Source organism: Cavia porcellus, unplaced genomic scaffold, assembly GCF_034190915.1.
Source record: "Cavia porcellus strain 051 isolate PalLab524CR breed Dunkin Hartley unplaced genomic scaffold, mCavPor4.1 scaffold_16, whole genome shotgun sequence".
Taxonomy (NCBI): domain Eukaryota; kingdom Metazoa; phylum Chordata; class Mammalia; order Rodentia; family Caviidae; genus Cavia; species Cavia porcellus.
In genome coordinates this window covers 598,905-612,751 of record NW_026947499.1, presented here as the reverse complement: position 1 = coordinate 612,751, position 13,847 = coordinate 598,905, and the positions used below count along the sequence as shown (strand labels likewise).

The 13,847-nt window shown below is 58.7% G+C and overlaps 1 protein-coding gene across 16 annotated transcripts in view; it reads left to right on the top strand.

Annotated features, from left to right (window-relative positions):
* Positions 1-13,847, top strand: part of Fbrsl1 (fibrosin like 1) — a 55,778-nt gene that overhangs the window by 10,785 nt on the left and 31,146 nt on the right. For 14 of the 16 annotated variants that reach the window (XR_010039534.1, XM_063225416.1, XM_063225419.1 and 11 more), the window contains exon 2: positions 2,104-2,304. Coding sequence is in view for 14 of the 16 variants with exons in the window: in XM_063225416.1 (XP_063081486.1) it covers positions 2,104-2,304 (201 nt within the window). In the remaining 2 variants the exon portion in view is untranslated. Of the gene's footprint in view, positions 1-2,103; positions 2,305-3,027; positions 5,735-7,151; positions 7,177-13,847 lie in introns of those variants that run through there. The other 2 variants (XM_023563463.2, XM_013148671.3) reach the window with 2 other exon arrangements.

The window sequence follows — 13,847 nt, the reverse complement described above, 5'->3', positions numbered from 1 at the left end:
CGCTCCAGGCTCCCACCTGGGGGCTCCAGTTCACTCTGTTGTCAGTGCCCCCACCCTCTAGAGCCCTGGCACCTGTGTGGGCAGGCTGCTCACCTAGAAGTCCCCAGTGGTCCTACTGCTGCTGCTAAGCCTGGCTGGAGAGGGGCTGTTCAGCCTCTCTGAGCTTCAGTGTTGATGCCACAGGGTGGCCATGGGATGACCTGCGGAGGGCGGCCTGCAGCGCCCAGTACCTGCCCTCCTGGTGACCAGGTGGTGGTGTTGGGTGTGTCAGAACTCCTGGAGGGCTGTGTTGCTGTACGGACTATGAGTGCACCAGGGAAAAGGCTCAGGACTGGGAGCAGGGACAAATAAGAGGTCTAGGAAGCCTGAGGACAGGGACCTGAAAACTGCTATCCTTGAGGCAGATCAGGGGGTAGATGGCATCCTACAGAAGGGGTATGGGGGCAGGGGCATAGGCAGAGGAGTGGTGGCAACCTGTCTTCATTTCTTTAAAAGTAAGGAAGTGCCAAAACAGGTTTATGGAAAATGTGATCAATTCAAACCGTGCAGTTGGCACTTGTGTCTTTTCAGTCACATGTGGACAGTGGTGAGAGCTGGGCAGGCCCAGCAGGGTCATTGGGGCAGGATGGCCTTGTAGGATCCCGATTATGAATCTGTGCACACTTGGTTGCACGCCTCACAAATTGCTCTGTTCTCAGCAGCAGTGTGTGACACCCTTATGCAGAGGTGGTCTCCACCACAAGTCAGACCAACTGGACAAGACCAGTAGCAGTGAGGTGCTGTGATGTGTACTAGGTCAGGGAGAACAGATCATGGAGCGAGCCTTGCTTGAGGGCAGGCATACTCCTCTTCCATCACAGCTCAGAAGCCACGGGCAACAGGCCCTGTGCCTTGGGTGCAGCATGACCTCGAGGCTGCCAGTTTCTCGAAGCCTCACACTCTGCCTGGGTGGGGACAGCACATAGTATATGGGCATGTGAGGCAGCACCTGCAGAGTGCCCTTGGGAAGACAAGCAGGGCAGGAAACTCAGCACCTGGCCATTTTCAGGGCCTTTGCTTGAGCTGTTAGCAGATTCCCTGAGGGCAGGCCAGCTGGCCCTGCCCACCTCTTCTCCAGCTTCCCACTGGCCACTGCTTTCTGTGGAGGGTAAACTGGTCAGTGGTTACCCGGAGCCATGCTGCTGGTTTTTTGTTTGTTTCTGTTATTTCGAGCCAGGGTCTCCCTAAATTGTCCAGATTGGAGACAAATTTGTAATCCTTCTTCCTCACCCTCCCATAGTGCTGGGACTGTGGGTGTGTATCACTGTCCTGGCCAACTACTGGTTATTGATTGCGGAAGCAGGGAACCCCAGAGCTAGGAACCACAGAACCCCCAGGCAGGGCAGGAGACTGGGATGTTTCATGGGCTCAAATGAGCTGGTACCTGGAGGACTCAAGGTGGGCTGCTGGCGAGGCACCCCAGAAAAGGCCAGCAGGATCACAAGTGGGCTGTGGGGTGACAGGTGTGACAGCTCCAGGTGTGATCATGGCAAGGTTCCCTCCCAACCCATGGCTATGGGATGTGAGCGTGCCACTTGGGGTACTTCCTGTCGGATGAGGTGTCATCTGGGGGTTACTTCCTGTGGGTGTGAAGGTATCATTTGGGGATTGCTTCATGTGGGAGTGAGGTGACACCTGCAGTTTACTTCCTGCAAATGTGAAGTCATCTGGGGTTAGTTGCTGTGGGAATGAGAGGTCACCCAGGGTTACTTCTGTGGATGTGTAAGGGTCATCTGGGTAAGGCTGCTGCGGCCCTGGCCCCAGTCTAGCAAGAACCAGAAAACTTCATGCCTTTTTTGTGCTGCGGCTTGTGTGAGCCTCCACACTAGGTAGGCTAAGATGCCATGTTTCTGGGGCCCCAGGAGCTGGCTCATCACAGAGCCCTGTGGTTATGGGCCCTCCCCAGTCCATGCCTTGGGGGGCTGTGATCCAGCCAGTGAGCCTGCTTGGGGCACTACCTCCAAGTAGACAAAGTCATCAGCCAAGGACCAGCCCCCCTCAAGATAGGTGTCTTTTGTCAGGCTGTCTCCACCTATTGATGGCCTTTCACTCTTCTCCCTGTAGAAGGACATGGCCCTGAAGCCACATGAGCGGAAGGAGAAATGGGAACGTCGCCTCATTAAGAAGCCCCGGGAGACGGAAAACTGCCCATCCTCAGAGCCCAGTGTGAGCAGGCAGCCCCTGGAAGCCAGCAGCCCCGGGCAGGATGTGGAGCCCACCTGTGACGGAGGGGCCAGAAAGGTCCCGCTACAGCCCTCGAAACAGGTGAGCAGCAGGGTCTGCCCTGGGACCACACCAGCACTTGGATACCACCTGCGGCACCCAGGCCAGCCTGGCAACGTGCTCCATCGTTGCTGGGTACAGGGTATGGGGCACATGTGATGGGTTCAGGCAGACAGGCAGGAGGCTAGGATGCTTCACAGAGGTGCAGGCCTCTCCAGGGCCTCAGAATTGCAGGGCTAGGGGGCGGGGGTCAGTGCCAAGCTGATAGGCTGGCCCCGTTTCCCGATGCTGCGTCGGTCAGGCTCCGCCGACCCTGGCGTCCAGTGTGTCTGTGATGAGCTGGGAACCAAGCACAGCACTGCGCGCTCAACTGCTGTGCACATGGCACTGTGTGCTAGACCGAGGCATGGGGGAGGGGAGTGCCAGCTGCAGCGCTGTGGTGGTGGTCAGGATGCACGGAAGGATTGGGACCTGGGGACACCTGCCCCATGGCCTTTGTGCCTGGGTGGAGTCGAGGCCAAGACCAGGAGGGACTGTTAGGCACACAGATGCTGGCCGTTCTGGCTCCCAGCTCAACTGCAGTTGCCTTCCTCCTGGGGACTGGGCCTGTGCCTTCCTTCAGAGGAGCTTTTCTCAGCGTACCAGGCCCTGATTCATGCTCCATGGGAACTGGGCTCTGGTGGGAGCAGCATGTCTCTGGGCCCGGGCTGGAGGGGGGTCCACAGGCACCTGCCCAGGTGGACACGTGCTCTTTCTTCCATGCAGGTGTGCTCCCCAGAAGGGGGGCCGCTCCCAGCCAACCCTTGGCACCAGAACGGCCCGGCCCAGCACCAGCAGCAGCACCAGCCCAGCCAGCCCAGCCAGCCCCAGGGGCCCCTCCCAGCCCCGTGTCAGCGCTGCCAGCCCCGTCGGGCATCCCCGGACCCCGGGCAGTCCTGCCAGCCCCAGCGGCCACCCCCAGCTCAGCGCAGCCAGCCCCAGCGGTCACTTCTGGGGCTGAGACAGCCCTGCCGGCCCCGGAGGTCACTTCTGGGTCCCAGTCAGCACCGCCAGCCCCAGCAGCTGCTTCCGGTCCCAGATCAGCTCTGCCAGGCCCGGCGACCTCGCCTGGCCCAGCCCCGCAGGCCACTTTGGCCAGGCCCCCAGCAGCGCTGCCAGCGCCTAAGGTCCCTCCTGGCCCCATGGCACCGCTGTCGACCACTGCGGTCCCTCTTGGCCCCATGGCACCGCTACCGACCACTGCGGTCCCTTCGGGCCCCATGTCACCTCTGCCGGCCACTGCGGTCCCTTCTGGCCCCATGTCACCTCTGCTGTCCTCTGCGGTCACTTCTGGCCCCGTGTCACCTCTGCCGGCCCCTGCGGTCCCTGTGGCACTGCTGCAGGCCTCTGCGTTCATGGACTACTCCTTGTCTCTCTGGCCAGCCCCGTAGGGCTTCTTCTGGACAGTGTTGCCGGGCACTGCGGTCCCTGCTAGCCGTCTGCCCGCGCTGCCAGCCCCCACGGTCACTCCTCACCCTGCGACCACGCCGCCGGCCTGCCAACTCCCTCTCGTGCCAGTGTTGCTGCCCCCGGCGGGCACTCCTAGCCCCATGTCAGCACAGCCAACCCCGCAGGTCTCTCCTGGGCCAACCCAGCCAGTCCCGGGGGTCTCTGCTGGGCCTCAGACAGCCCCAGCAATTAGTAAAAGCCCCCAAACAAACTGGCACCCCAAAGCCTCCCCTGCTGGGCCCTGGCCAGTCACAGCAACTGAAGCGACCACTCATGGGCCCAGAACAGCTCCGCTTGCCCAAGCGGCCCCTCATGGGCCCAGAGAAGCCCTGCCAGCCCCTACTATCCCTTCTGGGTCCAAGCCAGCCCTGCAAGCCCCAGCCATTACTTGCTATCCCTGAGCGCCCCTCGCTTTTGGGGCAGCCAGGTCCACCCCGCCGGCCTCTCCTGGGGTCCCTGAACCAGCCGAGGCGGTCCTTGCTGGATCTGGTGCCAGCCCATCAGCCCCAGGTCTCGCTCTTGGCCCTGGGCCGTCCCTGCCAACCCCTGAGGTCACGGTGGACCCGATCCTCTGCCCCAGGTGTGGCCCGCCAGGCCCCATCTGTGAGCCCTGGAGCCTGATGTCCACAGGTATCCTCTGGATTTTGTCAGCTGCCCATAGGGTGTGAGCAGGAACCTAGGGACTGCTGGACTGGCCCGAGGCCATCTCCAGACACAGCCTGGCTGATGGCTGTTGAAAACTGAGGCTCAGCCAGGGACTGGAGTCCCTACTATGCCATAATCAGGCTAAGGCCTATCGTGCCAGGAGGAAGGAGCTGAACCTGGTGTCTTCCCACCACTCCATGTGCTTTCCCCCCACTAGTGTCACGGTGACCCCCAGTGTGTGCCGATCTGTGATGTACACGCCCCCAGGAGAGGGCACATAGCCCTTGGGCTGGAGCCTGCCAGGACCTCAGCATCTCTCTCTGTGCCTCTAAATTGCCAACACTGTCTCTGCATCTCTGAGTCTCCATGTACGTGTGCAGTTGTGCATGGGTGTGTATGTATGTTGTGTGTGGGAAGGTGTGCATTTGTGCCTGTGCATGGTGTGTGCCTGGGCACATGTGGCGGGATGCCAGCCTGGGCCTTACTGACCTTGGCCCTGGCTGGCTGGTGTGGTTTCCCTGCCCTAGCCTGGTGGGGGGCTGGTCAACATGTAGAGCTGGCCGGCCAGGCTTCAGCTCCTGGGCCCTTCTTCCTCTGCAGTTGAGGGATGGTGGTATCTGCTTGAGGGTCCTAAGGCTATAGGTGGTAACCCTGGGCCTGCCATCCCATCTCTCAGGGATCTGTTTCCACCCACTTGGGGCCCCTGACAGGCCAGCTCTCGGGTTCTATAGATTGGGGAGCTGCAGGATGCAGAATTCCACGACAGGCCTAGAAAGCCCCCTCCCACCCTTCTCTGCTCCCCATCCAGGGCAGTGTTTTACCAGGGCAGTGATTGTTGATAGCACTCAGAAAGATTTTGCACTATAGGGCTGTTCCTGGGTCCCCAATCTTCACCCCAGGGCCCAGTCTCAGGGCAACCCCACACTCAGGTCTCCAGAAGCCCTGGCAAGAATGGGCCCAGTGCAGGAACTGATACTTGGGGGAGAACAAGGAGCTGCCTTTCCAGATCACTGCAATCTGGAAACTAAGTGGGTTAGAGGCTCTGGCCAAGCCCCTGCCCAGTGCCCCACAGACATGGAGTCATCTGAATGCACAACCACTGTGTTCCGGCTGCAAGGACACCTCTTCCCACACTGTTCCAGGCTCCGGCAGGCTACCGACTCAGCCTTTCCCTCCCAGCTCTGGACCCCCGATGCCCCTTGCTCAGCCTGTTGGCTCTGAGCTCCTCCCACCCCAGTAGGCACCTTCTTGGTGCTTACCTAGGGCCACCTTCCAAAACTTGGGGCTTATTTTTTTGATGAAAATAAAAAATGCTATGGCATTATTTTTTATAACAGCATTACTGTTTATAGTTTGGACAAATGTATTTGTGATTGATTCTGACAGGTGGTTTTTACATATTTAGACTTGGCTGCGGTTATTAACTTAGGAGCAAAGGAGCAGGGAGCCCATCTTGCTGGCCTGCTGAGCCCTGCAGGCTGTCCAAGGAGGGGCTCCTGGGAGATTGGGATGGGGACCTAGGGTTCTAATCTCTGGCTTCTGGCCTTGGATGTGCCCAAACTAGACTGCATATTTGAAATTGGTTTGAGGGGAATGCTCATCTTGCCATAATTTTAAGCTCAGTGTCCCCCTGGTGGCTGCCACTACCCTCAGATGCCCCCACAGTTGTTCCAAGTTGCCACGGACTGACAGTGGGCCACTCAGAAAGACCACAGCCTGCCCCTCTACTGCAGAGCCCTCAGAGCAGGGGCTGGAGGTGCCTCCATGTGCATGTGACCTTGGGCCATTGGGCAGCAATGCAATGCAGCTCAGGCCTGTCTGGGCTGGCTGACTCACTGCGGGGCATGCCATTAGGGAGCTAGCTGAGGGGCTCCCTGAGTCCTCTGGGCCCGAGCTGGGTAGGATATGCTGGGTACTTGCTGGGGTATTTACATAGCCTGGCCTCAACTCCTGTGTGCCCTGCCAGCCATGGTGGGCTATGTGCCGAGTCCTGGGGCCTCATCACGGGGGACATGGAATGCCAGGTTTTCCTGGGGGTTTGGCAATTCTGCAGTGCCAGTGACTGATGTGTTCATGACCCGCCTGGTGACCTCAGAACATGGCTCTGGGCCTGCTCGGGCTGGGGCGGGTCATGCCTGAGATGTGGGCTTGGGTCCTGTAGGTGCAGGGTGTGGAGTCAATTATGGGTGTCTGTGGTCATCTGGGGGCACTGCCTGGCTACCAACCCTTGAGAGAGAAGAGTAACACCCAAGTAGCCACCGACAGCCAGCCTCTTCTGCTGGAACCTTGCATGCCCACCCAGCGCTGCTGTGGGGTAGGGAGCCAGCTGAGAGGCTGATGGGTGTCTGCTGAGCCCTAGACAAATAGGGTGAGCGTCATGTTGTGTTCAGGGGTCAGGGTGGCTCCCAGAAGTGACTCGGGTAATTTACTGTGCCTGGGAGGCAAGGTAGACCCTGTAGTGGAGCTTGGTCGGTACTGAGTCACAGCACATCCTTCCGGCAGCCAGCCTGGTTCTTCCCTGGGGTCTCCATATGAGTGTGTACGTGTGTACACACGTACACTTGTGCACTGGCATGGGCCTCTGGAGGTGCAGGTGTCTCCAGCTTCACCTGGCTTCCAGCAGGCACTGGAAATCAGACCCAAGTTCCACCCCATGGGAGGAAGCTGCTCAGACCTCGGTTTGCCCCACAGGTGCCCCAATGTGCCACATCAGCAGAGCCCGCCTCCCTGACCCTCTTCTAGCTGGAGAGCACATGCAGGTCAAGGACCCGCTGTGAGGAGGTAACTTGGAGAGGTGCCTGGCAGAGGGAGAAGTTGATGGCAAGCCTGGGAGGCAGGGCACAGGGCAGAATGGTTCCAACCTGTAAGTAGAAGGGGAAGTTCCGGAGGGCCTTAGGGCTGGGCACAGTGGCTGCACTGAGGGCGCCCTGGAGAGACTCAGCAGCCACAAGGGCTAGTCCAGAGCCCTCTGGCCAGGCGGCATCTTCCCCTTTTCAGAGTGGCAGAGTCTGGTTGTGTCCATGTGGCTGGCTGAGGGCTGAGGGCAGGTGGCTGCCTCAAGGGACCTCAGTGGGTACCCTGGCAGCCCAGGGCCTGTAGGAAAACCCAGAGAGCAGCCTCCCTGCTGCTGGGCCGGGATTTGGCAAAGAGCTGTCCCCTGGCAGGCCTGGGGGGAGTGGGCAGTGCCCCTTAAGCACCCCAGTGGCACTGGGTGTGAGCAGCCACTGGCAGGAATAGCATGTGAACACAAACAGGGCTGTGAGTATTCAGCAAGTCCTTAATGTTAACGTATCTTCCTTAAATTAATGTAATGAAAATGGTGTCGCTTCTAACCTCTCTGGCATGCAAGTAATCAGTGAACGGTTTTTGAGTTCTTTGGTTTTGCGCTGAGTCTTGGGGAGCTGCCCTGAGAGTGACAGTGACAAGGTTTCATGACTTGGTGACCACACAGGGCTTGGGCGGCCTGGAGCCCTGTGAATCCCTGTCCATGTCCACTGCTGTCCTAGACTTCTGTGGTTGGTGCGCTCACCAGTGCAGTCCCCGGAGGGTGACTCACCAAGCCTCCAAGCGTGCCCTCAAAAACCCTCTGTCTCCTTAGCTTGGGGGTGAACCTCAAGTGTGCCCAGACGACTGGGCCAGGAGCTGGAAATCGCTTCCATGCCTCCCACCCCACATGTCCTGCATCATAAATCTTCCTCTGAACAGATTAACGAGACCGTAATGGATGTAGCATCAGAATGTGCAGGGCGGAGGTAGAGCAGTGCTCAGAGGGAACTCTGCAGCTTTGAGTGCTTCTGTGAGAGGCGAGGCGAGGCGAGGTCTAAAGCCAGTGCCTGAGACTCCTACTGAGTCCAAGGAAAGGAGAAACAAATTACAGGAGGAGCCAGATTGCTGCACAGAAACACACTGGCATAAAGTGGCCAAAGCCAGAGTTGTTCCCAACAGATCACCCAAGTGGAGAAATCCTAGCTAGGTGTGCACAGAGAAGACAAACTGGCAGGCATTTGGGTGCTGCAGGCATGCAAGGGATGGATTCTCCAATAAAGTCAGCCCGGGTAGAGCAGAGGAACTCTTGGGAGCAGGACAAACAATGGATCCCAGACGAAAGGGTCAACCGGACTGATTTCCCACCTGCGTTGGGCACCTCCCAGTTCCCACCCCACCTGACACCAGCTCCAGCCACCTACTGTGTTGAGGACAGCTTTTTCAGCCTCATGTTCCAGAGCATGAGAAGTTGGGAGCTGCTATAGGCCCTCGGGAAGGAGATGTCATTAGTCCTTCAATGACAGGGACACCTGCTGAGCAAAGCTGACTCAGCCCAGAGGTCCCAGCTCCACATAAGTGGCACAAACTGCCAGAGTCCATGTTGGCACTATTCTGCCTGATGCAGGTGTGGCTCCCACCCCTGCCGCAACATGCAGGTCTGCCCAGGCTGCGTGTCAGACACACAGGCACTTCGTGTCACAGCTCATGGCCATAGACCTATGGTGACACATCCTAGAGTAGTGTCCTTGACTCATCCCATGTCCCTCAGTCATCTGTTGTCCATCTCTACCACCTGTCTGTCCATCCATCTAACACATTAGAATGCATGCACTCATCCACTCATTGATATCTTTCTATCCATCCACCATCCACACTGTGTGCCCTGCCTACCCCTCCCTTATCCACCCTCCTATCTACCTATCCAGGTATCCACTTACCCATGTATCCAGCAATGGATATCATCCCTTACCTACCCACCCACCCACCCACCATGGATCTCCCTTCATCATCCACCCAGCTGTCCGGCTTCCATCAGCCTACCTGTCTTTCTACACACCCACTTATTACTTGCCTGTCTATCTACCTGTCCGTATATCCACCTTCCTCCATGGATGTACATCCAGCCAGCCACCTACCATCCTTCTACCCATCTATCCATTTACCTTCCCAGACACCCATCTGCCCATCACTGATGAATATCCATCCACCACCCATGGATATTCACTACCCTTTCATCCACCTATCTATTGTTCTACCTACCCATCCATCCATCCACCTCCCATCTAACCACATTCACCTGCGCATCCTTTCATTATCCATCCATCCATCCATCCATCCACACACTTATCTGTCCCCAACTCAGTCTTTCACCCACCCATCCATCCATCCACTCTTCTATGCATCCATCATCTATTACCCATCTACCCATGAATATCCATCTACCTACCTCTGTTCACCATCTACCTAGCCATCCTTCCACCAACCTACCCATCCATCCCTCCACCCATTCACTCATCTGTCCATCCACCCTTTACTCATGTACCATCTACTCATTCACTGATCGACCCATCCCCCTGTAAGTATCCATCCCACCATCCTTACACCTATCTGTCCATCTGCCGTCTCTTCATCCCTCACCAGCCTATCTGCCATTCACCCATCTCTCCAACAATCTGAAACCCAACAGAATGTTAAGCAATTTAAGAGGGTGGGTCAGTTTGCTCCCTGAGGTTGCTGACTGGGAATACCTGGTCATCTTAGCACTGCCTGATCCCCTCCTCGGTGTCCTTCTAGTGCCGGGCAGGAGTAATGACAGCCTGGCCTGCTGGGCTTTCACAGTCTACTGTGTAGGGAAACCAACAAGCAGTGTGTACCAATCAGCTTTGCATCACTGAGACAAAGGACCTGCGATAGTCAACTCATACAGAGAACAGACTGATCTTGGCTTATGGTGAGAGCTCAAAGAGGAAATCTGTGTGCCCAGTGCAGCCAGGAAGTAAGGAGAGAAACAGGAAGGGGCCAGAGTCCCTGTATGCCCTCAAGGGCACATTCCCCAAAGACTAGCTTCCTCCAGCCCCACTACCTAAAGGGTTCACCTCCTCCCAGTAGCACACACTCTGGGGAGCAGACCTTTGGCCCTTGGCCCTGGGGGACAGATCCAAGTACAGCATGGTCTCCTTCACTTTCAGAGGATGTCTCAGTACTGTGGGAACCTGGCAGGGTCTTCTGCACAGGCGTGGGGCACACAGGGTGTGGGGCACACAGGGTGTGGGGCACAGGGAAGGGCTTCCAGAAGGAGCAGGGCTTGTGCTGACATGAATAGATGAGAGCCACAGTGGGGGACAAGTGGCTGGCTGGCACTGGAGTCCTGCTGACACCTGTGCTCCCTCAGTCTGCAGTCCTGCTTTGAGGGGTGCTTTTCCTTCGCAGGCTCTAACAGCCCGACCTCTGTGTGGGCTGTACAGGGGCTACCACGCCATGCAGTGGTAACTGACATGAACGAAGTCCACCTATGGGTGTGGAAAGGTGCCCCGGTTCTGCCCCAGTGTGTGTGCAGCAGCCCAGGCTGGGCAGGCAGCCGTGGTGCTGGGGAAGTCAGGGATCCTCATCAGACACCTGTTTGGGAGCAGTTTGCTTTGCAGGCCTGCAGTATCTATGCGAGGCCCCCTTTCCTGGAGCAGCTTGTGTCTGTGCCCTTCCCAGGCATGTCCCCCACTCTCTGCAGATGGAGTCTGTCCCAGATGCAGGGCTGGGCTGTGCCTGCTTCCTGTCCAGATTCAGGTTGAGGAGCGACACACGATCTTGGCAGACGCACACGTGGTTGGTGCTGTCCCCAGCATAGGTCAGGCCGAAGGCCCTGCCTGCAGGTGCCTGAGTGCTGTGGGCAGTTCTTTAGTCAACAGGAAAGTGCTTTTCCAGCTCATGGGGGTTTAGTGTGGTGAGAAAGCAGCAGAACTGGAGGACTCAGCCCCTGTGCATGGGTCCATCCCTGCCCTGGCCAGATGACCGAGCTCTGAGGGGTACCGGGGACTGCATGAGCCCAGGCTAGCACCATGGGAAGAGCAGGCTGAGGGCCGGGGGACATGTGTGGACAGGCCAGCACCCAGGGCCAGGGTGGCCAGGCCTAGAGGCACCAGGAGCTTCCCAGGAGAGCATGGACTACAGCCCTGTGACAGATGAAGTCTCGGGGAGGCCAGGGCCTGAAAGTGGAGCCCCAGCTCCAGCAGCTCTGAACACACAGGCAACAAACAGGTAGGGCTGGGTGATACGGCTGTGGGTGGGGAGCCAGCCTGGACAACCAGAGAGGCCCAGACAGGGACACACCCAGGGAGATGCTGCCCCAATCACTAGCTTGGCCTGTGGCCCACCAGACCTCACCCAGCCAGCTCACAGCCCTACCTATACCCATGAGTCAGGACCAGTGCTGGCCACTGGATGGGGGTGTCACCTCCGGAGTTGGGCAAAGTTTTGGGCTCAGGCTTTGGGCAGCAGGCCTTCCTGCCAAGGGGCTGAGCTGGGCAGGGAAGGCCATGCTGTGACACTGTTGGGTCTCTGCATGCCTGGGCTCTGGAGGAACAGTCACTCCCTTCTGGGCAGTGTCCCAGCCCCATGGGATGCAGGGCTGTCCTGGGCCTGGCCAGCTGAGGGAACCCCTTGTCAGGACATCCCAGGTCCTGCAGCCCTACCCCACCCGGCTCCCAGGCCTGTGCCTGCTGAGGGGCTGGGTGGGCACTGGTGGGCCACAGGCCGAGCTGGCAACTAAGGTGGCATCTCCCTGGATGTGGCCCTGTCTGTGACTTTCCAGTCCTTCGGGCACTGCACCGCCTCAGAGTCATCGCCCTGATGTCCTGTGTGTCCTCACTTCCTTTGACACAGGACTTTGAGGCCAGAGGAGGCCTTGTGTGCCCCTCCACGGTGCAGGGGTGTAGCCTTGGGGGGGGGGAGTTGGGAGCAAGGTCATTCTGTTGCCCAGGGCTTGCTGACTTCTGCAAGGAGATGGACACTAGTGGGTACCTGCCTCCCTTCTAGGCAGGACACTCAGGGACCACAGGACACAGCAGCCTGAGGTAGAGTGGAGCTGCCCACTGCCAGTCTGGCATTGAGGGCACAGGGCCCCAGTCAGAGGAAGTGCTTCCTCCTGTGTGTTCGTGTGGCCCCACCACCTGGGCCAGGCGAGGGGCTGTGGGTGGGACTTTGGGGGAGGTGCAGGGTAGGGTCAGGGGGATCAGGCTGGGGGTGGGACCTGGAGACATGGGGGAGGGTCCCAGGGAGATCCCCCTATTCCTGCCTCTAGCGTTTCCTGGCACTGGGAATAGTATGTGTTAAATCGTGGTTGAGAGCTTTGGTGTGAATTTACACACAGAATTCAGTCAGGGATCGGAGTGGAGCCTCCCCATCACCCCAGCCAGGCTGTGCTCTAGTCCTGCTAATAGGGGCCCAGTCAGGGCTCAGACCTTAACCCCAGGCACTGAACTCCAGCAGCCTGCTCTGCACGCCCAGAGAGGGTCAGTAGCACCCTGGCCTAGGTCCCAATGGAGTACAAGTTCTGGCAAGCAGAGGTGCAGAGGTCCTGAGAGGTGCCACAATGCAAGGGGCTCAGTGTCGCTGTCTGGCTCCAGCTGGTGCCTTTATGCTGCTAGTGCCTGTCAGCCTGGCATGGCTTTCACGTCCCACCATGCCCTACCCAGGAAGTGCCAGTCTGGCCAAGGCTGCTGGTGGTGGGTGTGGCCTGGGTCACTGCCCACTCTCCAGGCACTCTGGTTGGTGGACAGGGGCTGTGATGGCTCGGTCCACCCCCGCTGAGGACTTTGATCTGTCTGGAATCCCTGGTGTGTTGCTCCACCCCCCTCCACTTCTCTCACCCCCTTACCCCCCTCATCTTGGGGCCTTAAGCCTATGCACCCCCAGACCTACATGGCTCGGGGCCAGGGAGACCTGGGCTACTGGCTACCTCAGGGCCTGGGCCCTGCCTGTAGTGGGTGGGCGGTGGCACTCAGGCCCTTTCCAGACCCACTTCCAGAACCTGTGAGCCCAGGCACTGCCCAGCAGCGCAGGCTGAAGCTGCTGGCCCCAGAGCATACCTCAGGACTCCCGAGGTCCAGAAACAGCGCTGAGTCATGAGCTCACTGAAGCCCCAGCTGCCCACTCTCTGCCCCGTCTCCTTGGCCCTTCAGTCACTCCCTCGGGACCTGTCAAGGGGCAGGCCTTTCTCTGACCTGTGGAGAAAGCAGGATCTTTGTCTGGACCAGAGCCGCCCAGCTCCCTCCCTGTGTGGGGCTGAGTGAGAGGCAGAAAGGAGGCCAACCCAGTCCTTCAGGGCAGGGGAAGGAACCAGTGGCCTTGACCGGAACTCAGATACCTTAAGGGGTTGTAGAGAGGGGGTGGAGACTACAGGCCCAGTGAGGGTTCCCCCATGGCAGTGCTTGTCCCAAGAGCTGGGCGAGGCTGCATGTGGCTTTGGCACTGGCCAAAGAGCTCCCTGGGGCCTGGTGTCCTGCTCCACCCACAAATCCCCTGTCTCTGAGGCTGCAGCTGTGGGCAGCCACGCATGATCAAGGTGGACCTTAGCATGTCTGGATCGCACACACCTTGGCCCCGATCCTCACTGCCTGGTCCTCATAGTGGTCTCTCAGGACAGATGGGTCTGAGTGGACACACACTGGGCTTCTCTCTGCCTGATGCCGCCT